This window comes from Coffea arabica, chromosome 2e, assembly GCF_036785885.1.
Source record: "Coffea arabica cultivar ET-39 chromosome 2e, Coffea Arabica ET-39 HiFi, whole genome shotgun sequence".
In the NCBI taxonomy this organism is placed as follows: Eukaryota; Viridiplantae; Streptophyta; class Magnoliopsida; order Gentianales; family Rubiaceae; genus Coffea; species Coffea arabica.
In genome coordinates this window covers 65,360,997-65,383,710 of record NC_092313.1, presented here as the reverse complement: position 1 = coordinate 65,383,710, position 22,714 = coordinate 65,360,997, and the positions used below count along the sequence as shown (strand labels likewise).

At 34.5% G+C, this 22,714-nt stretch overlaps 2 protein-coding genes across 2 annotated transcripts; both read left to right on the top strand.

Annotated features, from left to right (window-relative positions):
- Window positions 1-4,224: 4,224 nt before the first annotated feature.
- LOC113732667 (probable (S)-N-methylcoclaurine 3'-hydroxylase isozyme 2) lies at window positions 4,225-7,019 on the top strand. Its single transcript, XM_027258589.2, has 2 exons — window positions 4,225-5,066; window positions 6,095-7,019. The coding sequence occupies exons 1-2, from the start codon at window positions 4,245-4,247 to the stop codon at window positions 6,713-6,715; spliced, it is 1,443 nt and encodes a 480-aa protein (XP_027114390.2). The 5' UTR covers window positions 4,225-4,244; the 3' UTR covers window positions 6,716-7,019.
- Window positions 7,020-16,553: 9,534 nt separating this feature from the next.
- Window positions 16,554-19,302, top strand: LOC140036410 (uncharacterized). Its single transcript, XM_072077804.1, has 2 exons — window positions 16,554-16,619; window positions 18,835-19,302. Exons 1-2 carry the CDS (start codon window positions 16,554-16,556, stop codon window positions 19,300-19,302), a joined length of 534 nt encoding a protein of 177 aa, XP_071933905.1.
- Window positions 19,303-22,714: the final 3,412 nt, after the last annotated feature.

The window sequence follows — 22,714 nt, the reverse complement described above, 5'->3', positions numbered from 1 at the left end:
AATATAATTTGTAGGCTGCTCAACATATACTTCTTCTTCAAGAAAGTCATTTAAGAAAGCAGATTTCGCATTCATTTGATAAATTTTTCAATAATCATTGGCAGTAAGTGAGACAATCATATGAAGAGTATCATGTCTGGTAACTAGTGCAAAAAATTCAAAATAATCAATACCTGCCTTCTACTTATAGCCTTTGACAACCAATCTCGCTTTGAAACGATTCACCTCTCTTGTTGGCTTATATTTGATTTTATACACCCAATTCACTTCTTCTCAGATGGGATAGTGGCCAAATTTCATGTGTCATTTTTGTCAATGACATGAATTTCTTCATCTATTGCATGAACCCAATGATCATCTTTGACAACTTTCTCAAATGAGACAAGATCATAATCTACAAAAGAGCAAAATTCATAATATCTTTATCAGATAAATCATCATCTCTACCAACAACATAATCATCGAATCGGGCTGGCATGCAGCGTTCTCTCTGTGATCGACTAGATGTCTCAACCTGCATAGTTGAAGTCGAGGGATCACCATGAGACTGCACAATTTGTTCCATTGATTACTTATTGGAACTCACTCCTATAACTGGAGAAATAGATGGATACTTTGACGATGTTTCAGGACCTTTCTTAGAGTAATCCCAAGTTCCATGTTCATCAAAAGTTACATCCCTGCTAACAATCACTTTTCTTGTGTTTGGATGAAACAACTTATGCTCCTTAGTCTCATGACTATAACCAATAAAAATACACTTATCTATATTGTCATCCAATTTCTTTCTTAAATGATTTGGAACATGTGCATATGCAAGACAACCAAATACTTTAAAGTGAGAAATATCCGATTTCATGCCAGTCCAAATCTCCTATGGAGTCTTCCTAAAATTGCATCTGGTAGCACATCTATTCAAAACATAAATAACACAAGACACTACTTCTGCCCAAAAGGATTTATAAATATCTTTGGAGTGCATCATAGATCTCACCATGTCTATCGTAATCTCATTCTTCCTTTCTACCACGCCATTCTAATGAGGTGTGTATCTAACCGTCAATTGGTGCTTTATACCACTTTTTACCAAATAATCATGGCAAACTTGAAATTTTTAAACACATCACATGCATCAGATTTATTTCTAAAAAAATACACTCAAGTATTTCTATTGAAATCATCAATGAAAATAATAAAATACTTGCTACCATCATTGGAAGGAATTTCAACTGTGCATAAATCTGAATGAATCGGCTCACGAGGGCTAATGCAAGGAAAAAGGACCTCAATGAATCAGCCCAACAACTAATTTCTTTCTTGCAAGAAATTTCAAACTCTCAAAATTCAAATGCCCAAAACACATATGCCATAGCTAAGAATCATCACAAGTCATGAAATTAAAGTAAGGTAAATCACCATAGTTAAGAAAAAGAAGTCACAAATGACTACGGTTTATTTTTACCTTGACAATTAATCCCAATTTTTCATCACTTATTGTGCCATCACCATATTTAAAATGTAGATCATAACTTTTTTCAAACAATTGTCCCACATGCAACAAATTATGATACAAACACATAAAAAATATCAGATATATAATTCGAAAGCCCATCTTGCAAGATATTCTAATTTTCCCTTTTTCAAGAATAGATACCCTTTCATTATTTTCAAATTTCACATATGTATGAAAAGATTTGTCCATATCAGAAAACATCTCCTTTTTACCACACATATAACTATTACAGCCAGAATCAATAAACTAGTCATTGTCCTTAGATTCTTCAGTTGCAGAACTAGAAAGCAACAAAGTCTTCTGTCTATCACCACTATTTTCAGCCACTGTAGCATGCACTTCTTTATTAGACTAACATTTATTCTAATAATGACCAGTTTTTTCACATTATAACATTGAATATTGGATCTATTACGTCTCTAAAAATTATTTCATTGATTCTGCTACTGATTATTTTGTTGGCCTCTATTAGAATTATTTCTAGGTTGGTACAAATAATTACCTCTACCACGACATGAAAGTTAACTCTGCCTCTATGTCCTCTGACTCTAAAATTCTGGCCCTTTTGATTTGTAGATGCACAATTCATCTCCTCTATATCTGATGGCTACTGATTCAAAGGCATCTCATACATCCGCATGCAATTCATCTTCCAATTCAGCTAGTGACAATGTATCAAGGTCCTTTGTCGCTTCAAGGACCGTCTTCTTGGTATGAAATTTGGTAGTTAGAGATCTAGGACTTTTTCAATAATTTTAACTTTTGCCAAATTCTCACCATTGGACTCCATATCATTGACAATTTCTTTAATTCTACCAATAAAATTTTTAACTAGCTCCATGGATTTCATTTGGGCCAACTCAAATCTCAATTTTCTCACATTAGCAGTACCTTGATTTGAGTTCACTAAAATTGTCCAAGCCTCTTTTGTCGACTTTGCATGTATGAATTTATTGGCTACACGCAACTCGACTTTGGTATTGAGATAGTGAAATGCCAGGTCATCTATGTGTCTACTTTTCTCTAATTTTGTAACTGCATTACTTGATAATTCTGTACTTCTTGTTGGTTCCGTGTATCATATTTCCACAATATTCCAAATTTCAATTACCCTAAAAACTTCTCCATCATCGACCTCCAAATCTCCAAATTGTTTTCACCATCAAAGATAAAAACATGATAATATTGTAAATAATGTGGATCCATATTTCAATTTTTGAGGATCTCATGCAAAGCTCTTGTACCACTTTATAGGAAATTTACCTACAGAAAAACAACAAATAAATCTCACAAACTCAAATTGAGTAGGCAGCAGAAACAACAAAAGACAGCGGCACAGGCCAAGAACAAGAAATACGCACAGCCACAGGGAGGCAATTCACTGACTTTATTGCTCAATTTCTTAACTGTCAATATATACGTAGAGCGTGGACCAACACGTATATATAGATAGCTGAGATTCCTAAAGCATAGTTTCCGAACCGCAAAGGAATCAATTACACAATTGGACTTGACTTAAAAACCTCTACCGACAAAACTAGGAGACCAGGACCAAACAATATGGAAACTAATAATAATAATAATAATAACAATCTTGATTTAATTCTTGCACACATGTTTATAAGTATAATATGTATATATATTGTTGTTTATAATTATATATTTATTTAATCTATAAGCGGGAGCTGGGACGGGCACTTGTGGCACTGTCCTCATGGCTATCGGAGGAGGGGCAGGGATGGTTACTGTTCCTGGCAATCTTGTCAAAAAAAATTGTAAGGTCCAGATTTCATCTTATATCTTGTTTTTAACAACATGCGTGGACCCACAAAATTTTGTTCCAGAGTTACGTGTTATTGAAAGTAAATTACACCGTATGCAAACAGAGTTATGCCATGTGCAAAATGCACATAACCTTCACGAACGGTTGCAGAAGCAACCGTTCCAGCCTCCGGGTCCATGGCCATCACTATTATAGCAATTGTACGTCACTATCGGAGGTAAGCATAATTTTGAAATGTAAAAGGAAATTCTCTTAATTATTATCCTATATTTAAAGTGTGAGGGAGGGGTTTGATGTAAATAAATTATGTTATTTAATGTATTGGTTAGTCTACCGTTATTTCTAAAGATAATTACATCAATCTAACTACCCATCTCTTTACAACAACTCCACATCTCTTGAATAACTACCACTTTCCTATAAAAAAACTGCCACTTCTTTGAAATACTAAAACAGATCAACTATTTTATACTACTACTTTCTAATAAAAAATAATACTAATCATTTATAATGTCTTTTTAATAGTTGTAAACACATCGGGTGTGTCTCAACCACTAGTATGTGATAAATTTTTGGGGAGGTGATTACATGAAATTTAGTCAAAATTTGAAACCCAGCAAGTAAAAGGATGCAGCCTTGCTCTTATATATATATATATATATATATATATATATATATATATATAAGGATGCAGCTAAGAAGCAAGCCGGAGAACATTTTGACTTGGAATAAAATAAAATAATTCTACAAGTAAAATATCCCTGGCACGTGGGGTATATTTAATAGTAGTGGTACCTCATCATTTCTGATTCCAATTATATATATAATCCAAAAGGAGAACAACATACAAAAACCACACTCAAAATTCAGAATTTGACAAGAGATATGGATACAATAGCATTAGAAGTCACGAATAGCAACCAGTATCTTCTCTATGCTACTCTCTTTATGATGCCCATCCTTCTTCATGCCTTTAGCAGGTGCAAAGCTAATAACAGCTTACATCTGCCCCCCGGCCCTCGTGCATGGCCCATCATAGGCAACATACTCGACCTAGATGGAGAAAAAACACATACATGTCTAGCGAACCTTGCCGAAATTTACGGTCCCCTGATCTCCCTAAGATTAGGCTCAAAATTGATAGTAGTTGCATCTTCCCCAGCAACTGCTAGAGAAATTTTCAAGACACACGACCAGGCTTTATCTGGTAGGCTTCCTTTGCGTATATCGAACGTGATTCCAGGCGTTAAAAGTTCTATGATCGTACTATCCGCGGAATGTAACCAAAGATGGAGGTTTTTACGTAGCACTGCACGTACCGAGCTTTTCTCCTGTCGAGCTTTAGAGTCACATTCGAATTTGAGAGCTGAGAAGGTCCAAAATATGCTAGATTTTTTGGGTTTAAAAGGAGGTGTGGTGGTGGCTATTGTGGACGTATTATACGCTACAATTGTCAATATTTTGACAAATACCATGATCTCCAAAGATATAATCAACCTCAAGGATAACGTGGGTGAGTTGAGGAAATTTTCGAGGTCTCTAGTTGAGCTTGCTGTGCCTAGTATGGCTGACATATTTCCTTTGGTTGGTGCTTTGGATTTTCGAGCTAAGCGAAAAGCAAGGGATTATAAGGAAAAAAATGAAGCTCTATGGGCTGATACTGTTAATGAGAGAAGAGGGAAGCAGGATTGTGGTACATCCGGAGCAGATTTTCTAGATGTTCTCATTCGACACTCATTTGATGATTGTGAAATCTTCAACCTCTTCAACGTATGACATCTCAATCTTCCAATTGGTTCATTTTGTTTAAATACTGTTAATTTGATTCTTTCCCATGCTCACAAATACTAACGAAATCAAAACTCGAGATTTCCACCTTACAATAGGCAATGTTTGGCTTAACAACAAATCTAAACTTTTTGAATTTTTTGAGTAAAACTTAAACCACAGGAAGCATTTCGCTAAGAATTACTTGGTTACTATAATAAAATACATAAATACATATATATATATATATATATATATATATGCATGTATGTATGTATAAGACACACATACCATATCTAATTTTTTCTATTTGTTCATTTAGCATCTTCATTCAACATGAAAGCTCTCATAGGCATGACAAACAACCCGAGGACTCATTAAAGCTACCTATTTCCTAACAAAATAACTTCTGATAACTTCTTTCTTTTTTTTTTTTTTCTGTATATCCTTCTTATTTTCATTTTTTTTGCAGCTACTATTTTTTTAATTGCCCCTATTAGGATAAATTTCACTAATGGACAAAGAATATACTGGGTAAATCTTTGTGTCTCTTGATCACCCCTTGGCCTTCCCAACACGTGATATCAGAGCGTGTGGTTAGGGAGAACTTGTGTTTTTATCTCCCACTTATACTGTGATATAATTTGTGTCGGCAGGACTAGTAAAAGTGATTTTTTTTTTCAAAACCTAGTTACAGTAATCTATTATAATTAGGATCAGAGACAAAATAATTCCGATGATGAAATTTCATTTCGGTTCCAAACGTTACATTATGTTAGTTAAACATTGAGGTTCAAAGAGTTAGAAGTCATGGAATCAAATCTCAATAACTTGTAAGTTTAGTCTAATTTTATGTCACTATATATCCCGCCGTGTATGCTGAGTTAGTTGTAATCTTGATTAGTTATTGTATTGATGCTCGTTTTAATCTTGATATGTTAGTTGTTATATGAAACCCCAAATTGCGAGTTATATTTGTAATCATATAAGAAAACAGAAATGCTCATTCTCTTGGTATAATCCATATGCAGGAGCTATTTGTTACTTCTGATTCAGTCAGCACCACGCTTGGATGGGCGATGTCCGAGCTAACAAAAAATCAGGATGCCATGTTAAAACTTCGTGATGAAATCACAAATGCCATTGGAGGAACAGGCTTGTTAAGTGAGAGTCAACTGGCCAAGCTACCATATTTGCAAGCTTGTATAAAAGAAACACTGAGATTGCACCCTCCAAGCCCATTTCTAGTGCCTCATTGTGCAGTGCAATCTTGCAAAGTGACGGACTATGATATTCCAAAGAACAGCTTGGTGGTTGTAAATGCATATGCTATTGGACGAGATCAAAAGACTTGGGAAGACCCTTTAAGCTTCAAACCAGAACGTTTTCTCGGCAAGAATCTGGATCTCAAGGGAACTCACTACGAACTTTTACCGTTTGGTGCAGGTAGGAGGAATTGCATCGGATATCCATTAGCTCTGAAGCAAATTCAATTAGTCCTTGCTTCATTGGTCCATGCATTTCATTGGTTTCTCCCTTCAGGGATGGATCCAGAAACACTTGACATGAGCGACGAGTTTAGAGTACCGATGGGAAGGGCAAGCCCTCTCCTTTTGATTTTGGAAAAAAGAAACGACCTAAGGATTGTATAGTCAATCTCCATTAAATATTTCCCGCATCCTATGTTCAAAATCATGTTTTGATATTCTGCAGGTTTCTAAATAACAGTTACACTTATGTATGTTTCCCATGGGAAGGCAAATCTCTCTCCTTTTGTTTGTTGAAAAGGAAAGTAGAAGGTAAAAAAAGGAAAGGCAAGAAACTGTTAGAATACCATGGGATACCATTGGAGCACGATTGAATCAGTGTATTGCCAGTGTACGTGGGAGCAGAATGGGGTAGGTCCGGTTGGTGTTAGGTGCGATTGGTGCACTACCTGTACAATGTGGATATACGCTTATAGGGACAGATGTGTTTTATGCATTAATATGGTATGTATGAGTAAAATTTATTAGCACAAAAAAGTTATATAGGTTTACACCATATACTATAAAAAATACAACAATCGCACAATTGTACGAAATCTCAAGCAATTGTACAATTGTGGCGTGTTTTGTGAGTGAATGAGAATAAATGTGTGGAATGCTATCCCACGGTATTCTGAGTTAGACTCATTTGTGCCTACTTCATCAAAGAGTTTCTTTGTAACTCTGTTAAAACTCGTTGCATCATCTTTCTCAACTAACTGATTTGTTGCATATAGTTGTTATCGAGCAAGAAAAAGGAGCACCAAAAACTTAAGAAATTGTTGGCACCAAAAATGAATTTGTCAAAATGAAATACGAAGGTGAAAAGGATTCAATGGTAGAAAGTTGAGACGTAGCCCTAACTTGCCTTAGCATTTGCAATTCCACTTTTTTATTGAAGATGTTGGAGACCATGTTTGACCTTGCAAGTAGCTCAAGAGGCAAATCTCCCCCTTCAATAGAATAAAAGGGTAATTTCACTCTTTATAAATTTAAATATTCTTTAAATTTGAAGAGCCTCTCACAATATTTGTTTCCCCCTTTTATAGAACTAAGAGCTAATTTCTCTTTTTATAAATTAAAAAGTTCTTTACAATTTGAAGGGACACTCACAATATCATCTTTTACTTTCTTTATATCTTCAATAAGCATCCTCTCTTATTTCCATGTTTAAGGAAAATCTCTTTCTTTTGAATATTTTCTCATTGTATTAATGATTCTTACACAGGGCAATCTTTTTTCTAATTGGCTGATAAGGCAGCCCACTATTAACTTGTATTATTTTCCTCAATGAAATATAACCCCAAAACCTTTAGTCTTTTAGCAAGTGTTAATTACATTTATCTCCCTTAAGGTTTGTCCATATTACAAAAAGGATCCCGTAGTTTGGCCAAATAACGCAACGCCTATCGTTGTCAGTAACTTTTGCCCAACTCTGTTAACAGTAACTGATTTAAAATATAAAATTTGAAACACAGTAAATGAACATTTCTTTTAACAAAAGGGGAAAAAAAAGACCAATAGATAGAGAGAAGAAAAGAATATAAACAAAACCAACTATTAAGGATGAAAAAAGAAAAAGGACAAAAAAGTGAAGGGAATAAATTAAAAAAGAGAGGGAGAGAGAGAGAGAGAGAGAAGAGCAGAGCTCTCAGCCACCCATGCACACTCAAAAAAAGGGGCATTATATTTTCCCGATGGTCTTGCATTTTTTGGTTTGCTTTGTTGGCTTCTACATTTGGATTGGACCATAAATAAATGGTTCAAGAGTATGGTGTCTGTCGTTATAATGTCGGGCCGGGCGGCCACTGCCGCGAAGAACTCCATATGCATTTTGGCTTGCTTAGTACTCCAGTAGTTTTCTTTGGCTGGGATTTTTGGCCGTTAAAGCTAATGAAGTGTAAGTATCAGTCTTTGTTGTAGCTTTCAAGTATGAATATAGACTTTTGATATAAATGGCGTTAATATCCCAAATTTGACTTGTGTTCCCGTGCCAAATAGACTACTACTCTTCAGTCTTCTACAAACAAAATAAATAAATAAAAGGGTAAAATGCACTTTACCCCCTATAGTTTAGCGATTTTTCATATAACCTCTCTGTAGTTTCAAAATTTATACATAATCTCTTCATAATTTGGACTAAAAAATCAATGTGACGGAAATGATTCTTTGCAACATAACTCAAAGAAATGTCGAGAATATCCTTATATAAAAACTAAAATGGCTGAAATGACCAAAATATATAAATAAATATGCATGACACTTTAATCCCTTATGGTTTTATGTTTTACTACATAACCCCCTTATGATTTAGTACTTTATCACATAACCTCTTTAAGATTTTCAAAATATATATATAATTCCGTGACAAAGAAATACTTTTGACATTTTAGTTGACTTCATCATGGAATGAAAATTCCATAACTTTGATACTTTATTTCAAATTATAAGGGGGTTATATATAGTTTTTCAAACCACAAAGGAGTTATGTAAAAAAATGCTAAACCACAAGGGGGTAAAGTGTATTTTACCCTAAATAAAAACTCCTAACTAAACTCATCTTATTTCTATATACAAAATAAATAAATAAAAATAAAATATCACCCTTATCTCTTCCTCTATCACTACCCCCCACCACTTGCCACCATCACTCTCCACCTTTCACTGCTACCCTCCCCTCCATTACCACCTCTCTCTCCTTCTTCCTCCTCTCTTCTCTGCATTCCGCTCCCTCTTCTCTTCTCACAGCCACTTCCCTGCTTAGTGACTGACGTGCGCGGAGTATACATATACAATTAAGCTCATCCTAATCAAGTTTTACATTTATAAACTCCTAAATACCCCACACGCGATTTATCGCAAGTATACGAATCGTGAGCGAGTATAGGGTATTAAGGGTCGATCCCACAAGGAAGATTGCAATTACCGGTACTACTAAAGCTTCTCTATTATTTAGACTATCAATGAATTATAACAAATTAAACCTACTGAAATTATACAAAATAACAAATGAAAGCTCCTTGGGTTGTGGTATCCCTAACTACTCATGCAAGTGCTATATTTGGATCATTGAATACTACATCTAGGCTAATTATGGTGTAATTTCCTTATGCATTTGAATCCTACTTTCGTAGTGAATCAATTATACTCATAACTAATCCATACCTATTTTCATGGTTATGAAATTAGCTACAAGTTCATTTCTTCAATGAAATTACATGAAATGAATCACTAAAAATCACATAAGTGCACCTCTACTTTCGTGAGTGTACTCCCTATGTTTAGCACTTCTTGAACTAGTGTTAAATCTCAATTTTCATTGCAGAAACAACACCTTAGATAATCACAATTAATGGTACCAGATTAATCATGATTTCAAGAGCTAAAGTGCTAAATAACTTGCTCAAATCATAGCAGTCAAATAACCAAATAATAAACACTAACAATTATAGAAAGTTCAACCAAACCCAAGGTATAAACTTTAGAAACACATAATGAACACAAAATCCAGAACTTGTATATTAACTAAACTTGGAATCAAATACAAAAGATAAAGAGTTTGGAAGGAATACAACCCTTGTCACATGAGCTTTCTTCCTTGCCTTCTTCATCCTCCATCTTCATCCTAATCTAGATAATAAACAAGAATGGAAAAGCTACACTACTCTATACTAAGCTAAACTAACACTAAGGAGATGAAAGAGCTACATTTCTGCAACTTCAAGCTTCTCCCGTAGCTCACTCTCTTTTCTGCTATGAACTCCCTATCTCCCCAATCTTCTTTTTTTTTGCAATGCATTTGGCTATTTAATGATGAAAGGTGGTCAAGAAATGAGGATTACATCTCCCTTTTACAGCTGGGAATGTTTCTCACATGTCTAGCATCCAATGTGAGTTGGTGGAGGTGAAATTGAGTTTTACGCGTACAGAGCAGCCTTTTCTGACCAGTGATCCGAGCTGCTACAGTACCTCGGATCCACTAACCCAGAAACAACCGAGGGTTCGGATGAATAGTGGATCCGAGTGTGGATCACTTGCTCTGTTTTTGGCCCAACTTCAACCAATCTTTTCTTGATGTTAGAGGCTGAACCAGCTCATGTCTAAAACACAAAAGTTGTAGCCTTTTGAGTTATCTTTCTAATGCATCAAGAATCACCTCATTTGGATCTGTGTAGGCTGAGATATGACTGAAATACCCTTGCCTGCTCATTGCCCTGTTCCAGCTTCGACCAGTAGAAATTTGCTATTGTAATTCGGCATTTTGACCTGGAAAACCTTCAAACTGGATTTAGATGTCTTCACCAAAGTTGTAGATCTATCTCTTATCTTCAAATGGGTTCAAGAATCATCCCAATCCGATCATTGTAACTCAAGTTATAGCCGAAATACGAAAATGTGTCAAAACTGTCAAAATACACAAAATCCAAGTAAAAAGTGATAAAAACCTCATTTAATCACTTAAAAGCATTTTTCACCAATTATAGCCAAAATGATTCATATTCTTCCAATAATATAACCAAAGTGACTAAAAATAATATAAAATGTCATACAATTATTACGTAAATTAGTCACTTATCAAACTCCCCCACACTTAAATCATTGCTTGTCCTCAAGCAATTCACACATAATCAAATTCAATGATTCAAGAGGTGAAACAATATATGCACTTTGTCCAATTTAATTCCTCAAGACTTGGAAAATAATCATTATACAATTATTCAATTTACACTAAATACTTATAATATCAAGTAAAGGAAAGATAATTATACCCTAAATTCAACAAGTTAAACTTAATCTCTTACCCTAACTTAATTTTACAAATAAGCAAATCACATAGTCAATTTATAGCTTTCCTCCTCCTATAATCATCTTTTTCTCAAACTTCTATAACTAAGAGGGATTTATTCACACAAATTTTACTTAAATAGTGAGAATGCCTTTTTACGCGAAAATCGACACTTTTAGGTGAAGATCCCCGGTTACTCAACATTTCACTTATTCAAGTTGCTATGCATACTCTTAATTCAAATACCTTTTTACGCGAATGTCGACATTTGTAGATGCCAACCCCCGGTTACTCGGTACGAGAATCATTGGAGTAGAATAATTTTTATTTTTTTATTTTTTTATTTTTTTTTTAGAAATGAAGGACAATAAATAGATATTCCCTCTTAGAAAATATATAAGACTAATCAAAGGAGGAGTATAACCTTTTATCAACTATGTCAATCACTTACTTACAAAATTAAGTAAAGAAAAGAAATCTCATTAAACATGTAAAATTATAGGCATAATTTTCCTCATTTTACCAAATATACTTTCTAAAATGTAAAAATTCTAATTGCGTAATAAACATTTCCAAGTTAAATGAGGACTAAACCTTCCAAAATACATATAACATTTCAACAATTGGAAGAATTAAACACTTGAGGTTGGAACAAATTGGCCCTTTTTGAATGAAAATGCAAAAATTTGAAGAAATTTTGGGCTATAGTGAAATATTGGAAAAGATTTTAGAAAAATTTTTACAGAGTTTCTCCTTATAAATGGAAGAAAACTCCCTGCCAACAAACCCAATTTCAAGCAAATTATCCACATGGCAAATAATTCAAACACAATTCCAATATTTCTAAGCATTTAAATCCACAAAATATCATCACATAGCATTAGAATGCAAAATATCATCACATAGCATTAGAATGCAAGTTCACATATTTCCTCCCCCACACTTAAACTTCACATTGTCCTCAATGTGAGAAAAGGAAAATAAAGAAAAAGTAAAAGAAAATACTCCCCTTATGACTTGCGCAATCCGAATCCATGTCCAAGTGATGAATTTTCAACCGTATTTGAGAAAGAATGGAAGTTCACTTATTGCACCCTGAAAAAGACAAAATCAAAACAAATAAATTTCTTAAAAATAAAAGGTTGCAATCAACAAAATCATGCAATTCAAGGAAAAAGGAAAAATGATCAAGCATGTGGAACCATACAATGTTCAAGGGATAAAAACATAAAATGAGCTAATCTTTGCTAATCAAATATATGCATTAGTATCCAAAGCAAAGGGAAGCTAATTTCACACAAAAAATCTACAATCATGAACAAAATAAGTTCCATTTATACATTTTGTCATCAATGATCAAATCCCCGCAAGTACAAAAGTAATTTCAAAATTGAGGCAAACACACCAAGCCAAAATATAAATGACCTTCTTGAGAATTCATGAAATACTAAAAACCATTGAACCACAAGGATTATAAGTGCATTTATGAATTTCATCAATTAAGGTCATCTTCAATTCACCTCTTCTTTTAGAATTACCTAAGAATTCACAAAATCATTCAATCAAGCACCTTTTCATTCATTAGATAATCTAAATTACTCACATGAATATCAAAAACTCCCACTAAGCTAATTAAAATGCTACATTTGGCTACTTAATATGCAACTTCGTTATCAAGCCAAATTAAGCATAAAACTAGCAAGAATTCACCAAATAAGTACAATAAATGCAAATCACAAAATATAGTTATCACTAACAATCACCAATAGCATCAATAAGCTCAAATAAATACACCTAACTTCACATATTAAAAATTGCCTAAAAATAGAAAATATTCATTCATGGCAAAATTCAAATAACAAAGTTAGGTGAAGAATTGTTACCTCAAGGTGGTTTGGTGATGTTTAGAGATGAATATGATGTGAAAACCCCCAAGAAACTTACTCCAATATGACCTCAATTGAGTGATTTCAAGAAGGTAGAACCCTAACTAATGGTAAGCTTGAAACCACTTTAGAGTTGTTTTTGAAAAAATATGAACTATGAAATTCACTCTAGAGGATGAGAGAAAGTGATTTGGTGAAGGTTATTTGAAGATTAAATGGTGAAAAGTGGTGTTTTAGTGAGTGGTGTGTGTTTGAGGTGTGAGTGTGTGTGTAGGTTGAAGAAGAAGAGAGAAAAATTGTGAGGAATCCGTGAAACGGATTCATCTTACGCTGGTTACTATTCACAATCCGGCCAGAAATTGGAGGGATTGCTGGAGGGATTGTTGGAGGGATTCTGGGCAGAAATTTTTTTTTTTTTTTTTTTTTACTGTTGCATATCCGGCCACTTGCTGGCCGGATTTCCGGCCGGATTGTTGGCCGGATTTGCTACAGTGATTTTTTTTTTTTTTTTTTTTACAATCCGGCCAGTTTTTGGCCGGATTTCAGGCCGGATTTATGGCCGGATATTAGGCAGTAGCTCCGAAAAAATTTTCTTTTCTCCCCTGACTATCCGGCCAACATTTGGCCGGATTTATGGCCGGATTTGCTGCAGAAAAAGCTGTTTTCTGCAGTTTTTCCTCCAAATTTGCTTGGCCAACCTTCCACATTCAACCTACTTCATGTTCTTTGAATAAAATTCAAATTTAACATGATCATGCATGAATATAACTTAAACATGAAACACTTTAAATGCATAAAATGCAGCAATTGAACATGAAAACTCCCTTTTTGCCTTAATATAAACACCTTTGCAATTGAGATCATTTGCATGAACTCTTGCCATTGCCACCTAACATATACAATTAAGCTCATCCTAATCAAGTTTTACATTTATAAACTCCTAAATACCCCACACGCGATTTATCGCAAGTATACGAATCGTGAGCGAGTATAGGGTATTAAGGGTCGATCCCACAAGGAAGATTGCAATTACCGGTACTACTAAAGCTTCTCTATTATTTAGACTATCAATGAATTATAACAAATTAAACCTACTGAAATTATACAAAATAACAAATGAAAGCTCCTTGGGTTGTGGTATCCCTAACTACTCATGCAAGTGCTATATTTGGATCATTGAATACTACATCTAGGCTAATTATGGTGTAATTTCCTTATGCATTTGAATCCTACTTTCGTAGTGAATCAATTATACTCATAACTAATCCATACCTATTTTCATGGTTATGAAATTAGCTACAAGTTCATTTCTTCAATGAAATTACATGAAATGAATCACTAAAAATCACATAAGTGCACCTCTACTTTCGTGAGTGTACTCCCTATGTTTAGCACTTCTTGAACTAGTGTTAAATCTCAATTTTCATTGCAGAAACAACACCTTAGATAATCACAATTAATGGTACCAGATTAATCATGATTTCAAGAGCTAAAGTGCTAAATAACTTGCTCAAATCATAGCAGTTAAATAACCAAATAATAAACACTAACAATTATAGAAAGTTCAACCAAACCCAAGGTATAAACTTTAGAAACACATAATGAACACAAAATCCAGAACTTGTATATTAACTAAACTTGGAATCAAATACAAAAGATAAAGAGTTTGGAAGGAATACAACCCTTGTCACATGAGCTTTCTTCCTTGCCTTCTTCATCCTCCATCTTCATCCTAATCTAGATAATAAACAAGAATGGAAAAGCTACACTACTCTATACTAAGCTAAACTAACACTAAGGAGATGAAAGAGCTACATTTCTGCAACTTCAAGCTTCTCCCGTAGCTCACTCTCTTTTCTGCTATGAACTCCCTATCTCCCCAATCTTCTTTTTTTTTTGCAATGCATTTGGCTATTTAATGATGAAAGGTGGTCAAGAAATGAGGATTACATCTCCCTTTTACAGCTGGGAATGTTTCTCACATGTCTAGCATCCAATGTGAGTTGGTGGAGGTGAAATTGAGTTTTACGCGTACAGAGCAGCCTTTTCTGACCAGTGATCCGAGCTGCTACAGTACCTCGGATCCACTAACCCAGAAACAACCGAGGGTTCGGATGAATAGTGGATCCGAGTGTGGATCACTTGCTCTGTTTTTGGCCCAATTTCAACCAATCTTTTCTTGATGTTAGAGGCTGAACCAGCTCATGTCTAAAACACAAAAGTTGTAGCCTTTTGAGTTATCTTTCTAATGCATCAAGAATCACCTCATTTGGATCTGTGTAGGCTGAGATATGACTGAAATACCCTTGCCTGCTCATTGCCCTGTTCCAGCTTCGACCAGTAGAAATTTGCTATTGTAATTCGGCATTTTGACCTGGAAAACCTTCAAACTGGATTTAGATGTCTTCACCAAAGTTGTAGATCTATCTCTTATCTTCAAATGGGTTCAAGAATCATCCCAATCCGATCATTGTAACTCAAGTTATAGCCGAAATACGAAAATGTGTCAAAACTGTCAAAATACACAAAATCCAAGTAAAAAGTGATAAAAACCTCATTTAATCACTTAAAAGCATTTTTCACCAATTATAGCCAAAATGATTCATATTCTTCCAATAATATAACCAAAGTGACTAAAAATAATATAAAATGTCATACAATTATTACGTAAATTAGTCACTTATCAGTGACCATAGCTAGTCACAGGAGAGAGGGAAGCGGGTGTAGGGAAGGGGTTGCAACCAGATTGCCTCTTGCACCCCTTCCCCTCCCTCCTGCGATAGATCTAGTCACGGAAATGAGGTGGAGAGGTGTGGAAACAGGGTCCTGTTGACGAGGGTGCAGTGGAGGGAAAGGAGTACAAAGAGGAAGGGGAAGAGAGAGAGGATGAAAAAGGAAAGGGTGGCGGTAGAAGGTGGAGAATGGTGGTGGCAGCAAGGTTGTGTCTTTTCATAGGTTAGTTTAATTATAGGGGTCTTTTCATAGGTCGCTTAACCAGAATGGCTGTCAGAAGATTTTTTTACTTATATATATTAGGGTAATTGTGGGCTTGTTTGGAACCTGAGTTTTTGCTCAAGTTTGTATTATACTAGTTTTTTTACCAACTTTAGCTACAATAACCTAAAAAACTTCTCAAAGTTTTTTATCTACACACTTCAAAATACCTAAAACACAAAAAAAAAAAAAAATTCCCTTCCCATTTTCTTCTTCTTCCTCTCCCACCCCTGCAATTTCCATATCCCAGCAAGCTGCTAAAGACAGAATCAACATCTTTTCGTACGAGCCAGCACAAATGAACATGCTGTTGGGAGCAAAGTCCAAAGCTCTAAATCCAGAAGCGCTTCATGGATCACTAAAAGTGAAGGAAGCCATATTTTGCCTAGCAGGCCCGTGAAGTTTGTGTTGCGTCCTAAGTCGGGAACAGGAGTTGCAGTCCCGCTGCTCCTGAGAATTTTGTACCATAGCCTTAACTGATCCCTCCGACAACACGATCTCTTTCCTTCGTAGATATATCATCTTACTCCTCCTAAATATTACCTCCGTTGCCGGCCACCACCTCTCTTTCCCAGGAGAGGGGAGAGGGAAAATTGCAAAAAAAAATTAATAATAATAAGTGTCTATTGCTGCTTTTTCTGGCAAGAGTAGGAGGAGAGAAGGGAGGAGAGGGAGAAGGAAAATTGGAACAAAAAAAGTTTCGCTTGTTACTTCATCTGCTGGCAGGTGAAGCAGCGGCGGACGAGGGAAGGGCAGAGGGGAGAAGAGGGGGAGAGGGAGAGGAAGAAGAGGGGTGGCGGGGAAAGGAAGGGGAAGGGGAGAGGGGACGAGAGGGGGTGAGGGAGAGGGAGAAGAGGGGTGGCGAGCAGGAGAAGGGGAGAGAAAAAAAGTAAAAAAAAAAAAAAGGAAGAAAGTTGCTGCTTCATTGGCAGTTTTGGGAGAGGGAACAGGGGAGGGAAGGGGGAGGGGGAAGGGGAAGGGAGGAAGGAAAAGAAAAAAGAAAGAAAAAAAAAGAAAATGAAAGAAAGAAAATGAAAAGGAAAAAAAGTTTTTCTACAACTTTTACAGTGATCTACAGTAAAGTTTTATACAAACACTCAAAAAACTCACCTTCCAAACGGGGCCTGTGTCATTTCATCCGTCTCCATTAGTTTTGATGATTTTCGTTGCAGTTTCAAATTAGTTTAAATCACGAGGAACTAGAATGTATGATTTGAAATCATAAAAGGCTTTTCCATAAGTTAATTTAACCACAAAAAAGGCTTTTTTGTATTTTACCCAGTACAGACTGTGCCAAAGTTTCTATTAGTTTGACATCATTTTGACTCGGGATCATGCTAAGGTGTCGAAATTCATAAGAATATGGTGCCAGCACATCAAGCTCATTAACACAAGGATTAATTTTATTATCTAGTTTTCAGTGACCATTAAATTCATCCATGCATAAACAAATGATTGCCAAAAATCCACTTTCCCTTTAAGAGCCAAAGTATAATAATTTGCGCTCAAGATACTATGATAATTTCAAATACTACTACCACATGGCATGTAAAAAATATACCATTGTCATTTAAATAATTATCCATGTGATATTTTTCATGTGGATCAATTTAGTGAACATGATCATTTTATTAAGTACCTTCATAATTAGTTTTGATATTGATATATTATAGTAAATGAGATCTACTAATTCTTTTAAAAGGAGAAAACATAATCTATGCGAAATCCGTATTAATAGTGTCTCGTATATTAAAGGTATGACTAGATCTATTTAAAAATAAACCCTAGTTAAATGTATTTCATAATCATAATATCATAATTACATTTATTTATGCATACATTTATTTTACTGACTCTATCTGTTTAATTGATAAAAATATAATTAATAAAATAAAATGCCATTCATTAAATGTAAATAGTAAAGTACATGATAAAGCCCTAGACTTTAGAGCATACATTTAACAACTTCTTCAAGATCCATTTTCACAAATAGCAATAATTTTTGACCTTTCTCCTTCCTCTTGCCCCGAGGCCCCACCACAAGCAGAAGAAGAAAAACAAAAAAAAATAGTTCACTTGCTTAAATCATTTTGACGCAGGAAAGTTGCAAATTCACATAGTCGCCCATTTAAGATTAGGAAACTTGCAAAATAAGAAATTCCTTATCGTCTGGAATATATCCTATTGCACACGCTTGAAATAAAGAAAATTACAGTGCAATAAAACTTAAAGAATAAACAGAAATATTACTTGGCTGGTAATAAAGCACAAATTTGGATTAAGAGCAAAGTTAAAATTAAAGCTGGCCTTTACAGAAAACAGATCGACTACAAGGCAGATAATACCTCCATAGGCGTGAGCTTAAAGCCATATTAAAGACTTGAAAACATTATTTTTTCAAATGATTCTTTCGACACTGTAAGCAGTTGAAAATTTAATTTAATTTATTTAGTCAAGATAAAAAAAAAATAAGGGAGGAAGAGAGAGAGTTAAGGCAAAGGGTAGGGAAGCAAGAAAGATGGTTTGCTCCTGATAAAGGGTGGATCAAGCTGAATACTGATGCTACTTTGAATCAGCAGACAAATAAAGTCGGCTGGGGCATTGTTGCTAGAGATTGGAAGGGGAAGCTGGTTGCTACATGGGCTTGTCCTTCCTTTACATGTTCAGCACCAATACTCGAGGAGGCATTGGCAATCAGAACTGCAATGGTTAAAGCTGCTTTGGAAGGCTGGGGAAGGATCATTATAGAATCAGATTGTAAGGCTGTAATAGATAGAATACTGAAGGATATGGATAATGTGGTTATATCCACAGCTTTGCAGGATATTAAGCTGCTAAAACATAACTTTGAGGAATGTTGTTTCTCCTTTGTTCGAAGGAAGTTCAACTCTGTTAGCCATAAGTCAGCAAAATTTGCTCTAAATTTAGGGTCTGTTGTTGATCTTGTTTTCCAGTTTGGTTGCTTGATAGTGCTCAAGCAAACGTTGAGGAGCAGTTGCTCCAGGATGTGTAACTTGGTTTTGATGAATGAAATGTTGCCATTTTGACCAAAAAAAGATAAAAAAATAAATTAAATTACTCTTGATTAAATTTAATTAAATTAAGTTTGTGGCAAGTCTAGTTGTGTTTGGACTGAAATTGGGCCAATACCACGTGGGCCTCAAAATGGAAATGCACGGTCCATTTGGTTTAAAGTGAGTTTATTACTTAAATTGACTCAAGATGGACTACTTGGGTCGAAATTAATAAATAACCGGTCAAAATTGATCAAAACTATCGAACTCGTGAACCTGTTCAAACTGTTAACCATCGATTTTTAAGTTTGTCTACACTAACTGCAACTCCAACAAAAAACAAAAAATCTAAAAACATTAATCCCTGAAATTTGCTCAAACTAGTAGTCGTCATCCATTTTTTTTCCCTCCTAATATCATTCTCATTTCTCTACCTCTACCTCTCCTTTCTCCCTTCTTAATTCTTATCCTCCAATTTGCAAAGCACAAATCCCATATCTTTTTTACTTTTCAAATTTCTAGATTTAAGAGTTGTTAGTTTTGCATTTCTTTTTTTTTTTGGTTAATTACAATAGTTGTTGGCTCCATGGCTTCTCAATTTTCAAAGTGCAAACTAATTTTCTTTTCTACATATTTGCAAACATGGTTTGTTTTGCAATTACATTTACTGGCATATTCCTTGGTAGTGCTTTAGATGTGTTTTTTTTTTTTTTTCAAATTTTTGCTTAGTAGGGAAATGGTGGGATTAAAAGTGGCAGTGCAGGAGATAAATTTCATAAAATTAGTGTATATGGGGAGGCAATTTATGTACATAAAAATATGTATGGAAGAAAAGGAATAATACCAATAATAATAATCTATTAATCACATCACAAGAACAAGGCTCTCGGTCCTTCACTCTTCTCAACTAAATACAATAATATGACTTCCCATTTATAGACTAGATGACTTGATAAACAAATCGTACAATAATAAGAAATTTCCTAATAAGATACTGAATCCTAAACAATAAAACTACCATAACTTGACTCCAATGAAATTACTAAAACCCTAATTTGACTAAAACACTATTAAATACTAATATGAAAATTTCTAAGTTTGAACCTTGATTTAATATGCCAACGTATTCTCTCTATCTGTGAAAACAACAAGATGAAAGTTGATTTGATATAACTTCTTATGACTACACTATAGGCAAATATGAAAGTCAATTAATGGAGAAGAATTGGGAGAAGTCGAAAATAAAAAGGATTAACATTTTATACACTGATAATAAAATGATTTTTTTACACTGGGAAACTTGAATATATATCACATGTGCATGATTTAAATTTTAAATTTAAACTTATGTTATGTAGTATGATCTAAACCTACTTGTATAAAAAACTGTTTACATTGACAGCGTATAAAAAGTTATCCAAATAAAAAACCAGAATATATATGCTATCATGGTACCAAAGCTTGAGTTTCAGGCTTTCAGCTTCTATCCTTAATCTTCTATTCATGTTTGAGTTGCTAAACTGATGAAAAATATCTTTCCAGGTTTAATTGTTGCATTATTTAGCCATTTATTTTAGCTGAAATTAGTCACTTAAATATGATCATTGACATTTAAATCCACTGACCAATGCCGGCTAGCAACTTATAAACACGGACCTCCACCAAATACGCTTCCATCCTTAATGTGTCATTCGTGTATGAATTGCTAATTAATTAAACTGATCAAGAATAGATTTTAAAGTACAAAAATGTCTTGCTTCACTTATTTTTGTTCCTCGTCGAAATGAATCAGTTATCATATATATGGTACAATAAAGATGACCATTGACTTTTAATTCCATTAACCAATACTAGCAACTTGTAAACTTGAGCTCTTCCATATGTTTATAATATCGTTAATGTGTCATTCAGGCATGAGTTGCTAATTGAACTAACTAATGCAAAATAGCTTTCATATTACGATTGTTGCTTTATTCGTTTAGAGTCTAGCCGGCGTGAAACGCTTCTAATATTTGTATATAGAGCACCATAAAGATGATTGCTGGCTTATTTTAACATTTCCCCCCTAAGAATTGTTGTAATTGCAAGATGCTCCCCTCATATGTTCAAAGTTGCACTTACCTCCCCTACATTCACCTTTTGGATGAAATATATTGATATGAATGAAAAATCCTATTGAACCTCCTAAAAATACCCTTGTAAAACAATGAAAAACTACTTTTCTTTTTGGATTATCTAGAAAAATTTCCCCTCTAATTAGGGGTAAGTTACACTTTGTTCCCTGAGATTATTTTATCATTACTTTGCCTAGACTTGTGTTCACAATTATTGGTTAAATTTTCCATTTCAAAATGCAATAAGAAGTTTTATATGTCCTTCAATATTTACTGTAGGGACTAATTGGCATTTTTTTCTTCTTCTCAAATTTGTCATCTCACAACTTTTTTAAATTTAAAGCGCATATAATCAAAGAGCAAAACCATTTAAAGACAAGGAGATGAATCAATTTATTAAAATGAAAATAATAAATTAAATTTCATAGTAAGAAAAAAATTGGGTAAAATGGAAAAGATGATATTTGTACAAATATTCATAATAAAAAGGCAGTAAGTAATTATTTATCCATAAAAGATAAAAAAAAAAAGTAGTCGATGTACATGATATCATAAAAGACCTTTTGTCATGTTCATGAACTGTAAAGCTAACCATGATATTTGATGGTAAATTGTTGATAAATCTATTTCAGGGCTGGCAGCCTGGCACTTGACTTGTGGAGGATGTAGTGGTAATCAAGCCTTGTATTCATTTTTCTTTTTCTCACCAAAACCTCTTTAACTCTCTCCTAAATCTGTTGCTACACCTCGTAAAGTCGTAAACCATCTATTTCGCAAATTTTCCCCACCTCCCCCCTAAAGAGAGGCACCCCTCCTGCTCTCTCTCTTGTTTTTTATGACTTAGGTAGAGTTGAGTTTTTGCCTGTTCCTTCTCTTGTCATTTATGATTCTAGCTGAGTGTTAAGTGGGGGACATGATACTAGTTTCAGGCCATGAATTGGGGAATTAAGTGTAATCTCTAAAACGTAAGAGGAGCTTCTTGTAAATTGTATAGGATAAACTTTACAGGGATGTTTATGTGAATTTTAGTCTAAATTTGAAGCCCGCCACGTAAAAGAATGCAGGCCTTGAAACAAGCTGGAGAACATTTTGACTTGCAATTAATAATTCCAATAGTAAAATATCCCCGGCAAATGGCCGTGGCTATAATTTATAGTGGTACCTTTCATCATTTCTGATTCCAAATACATATATAATCCAAACGAAAAACAACATACAAAATCCACCTTCAAAATTCAGAATTTGACAAGAGATATGGATACAATAGCACTAGAAGCCATGAATAGCAACCATTATCTTCTCTACTCTACTCTCTTTATTCTGCCTATCCT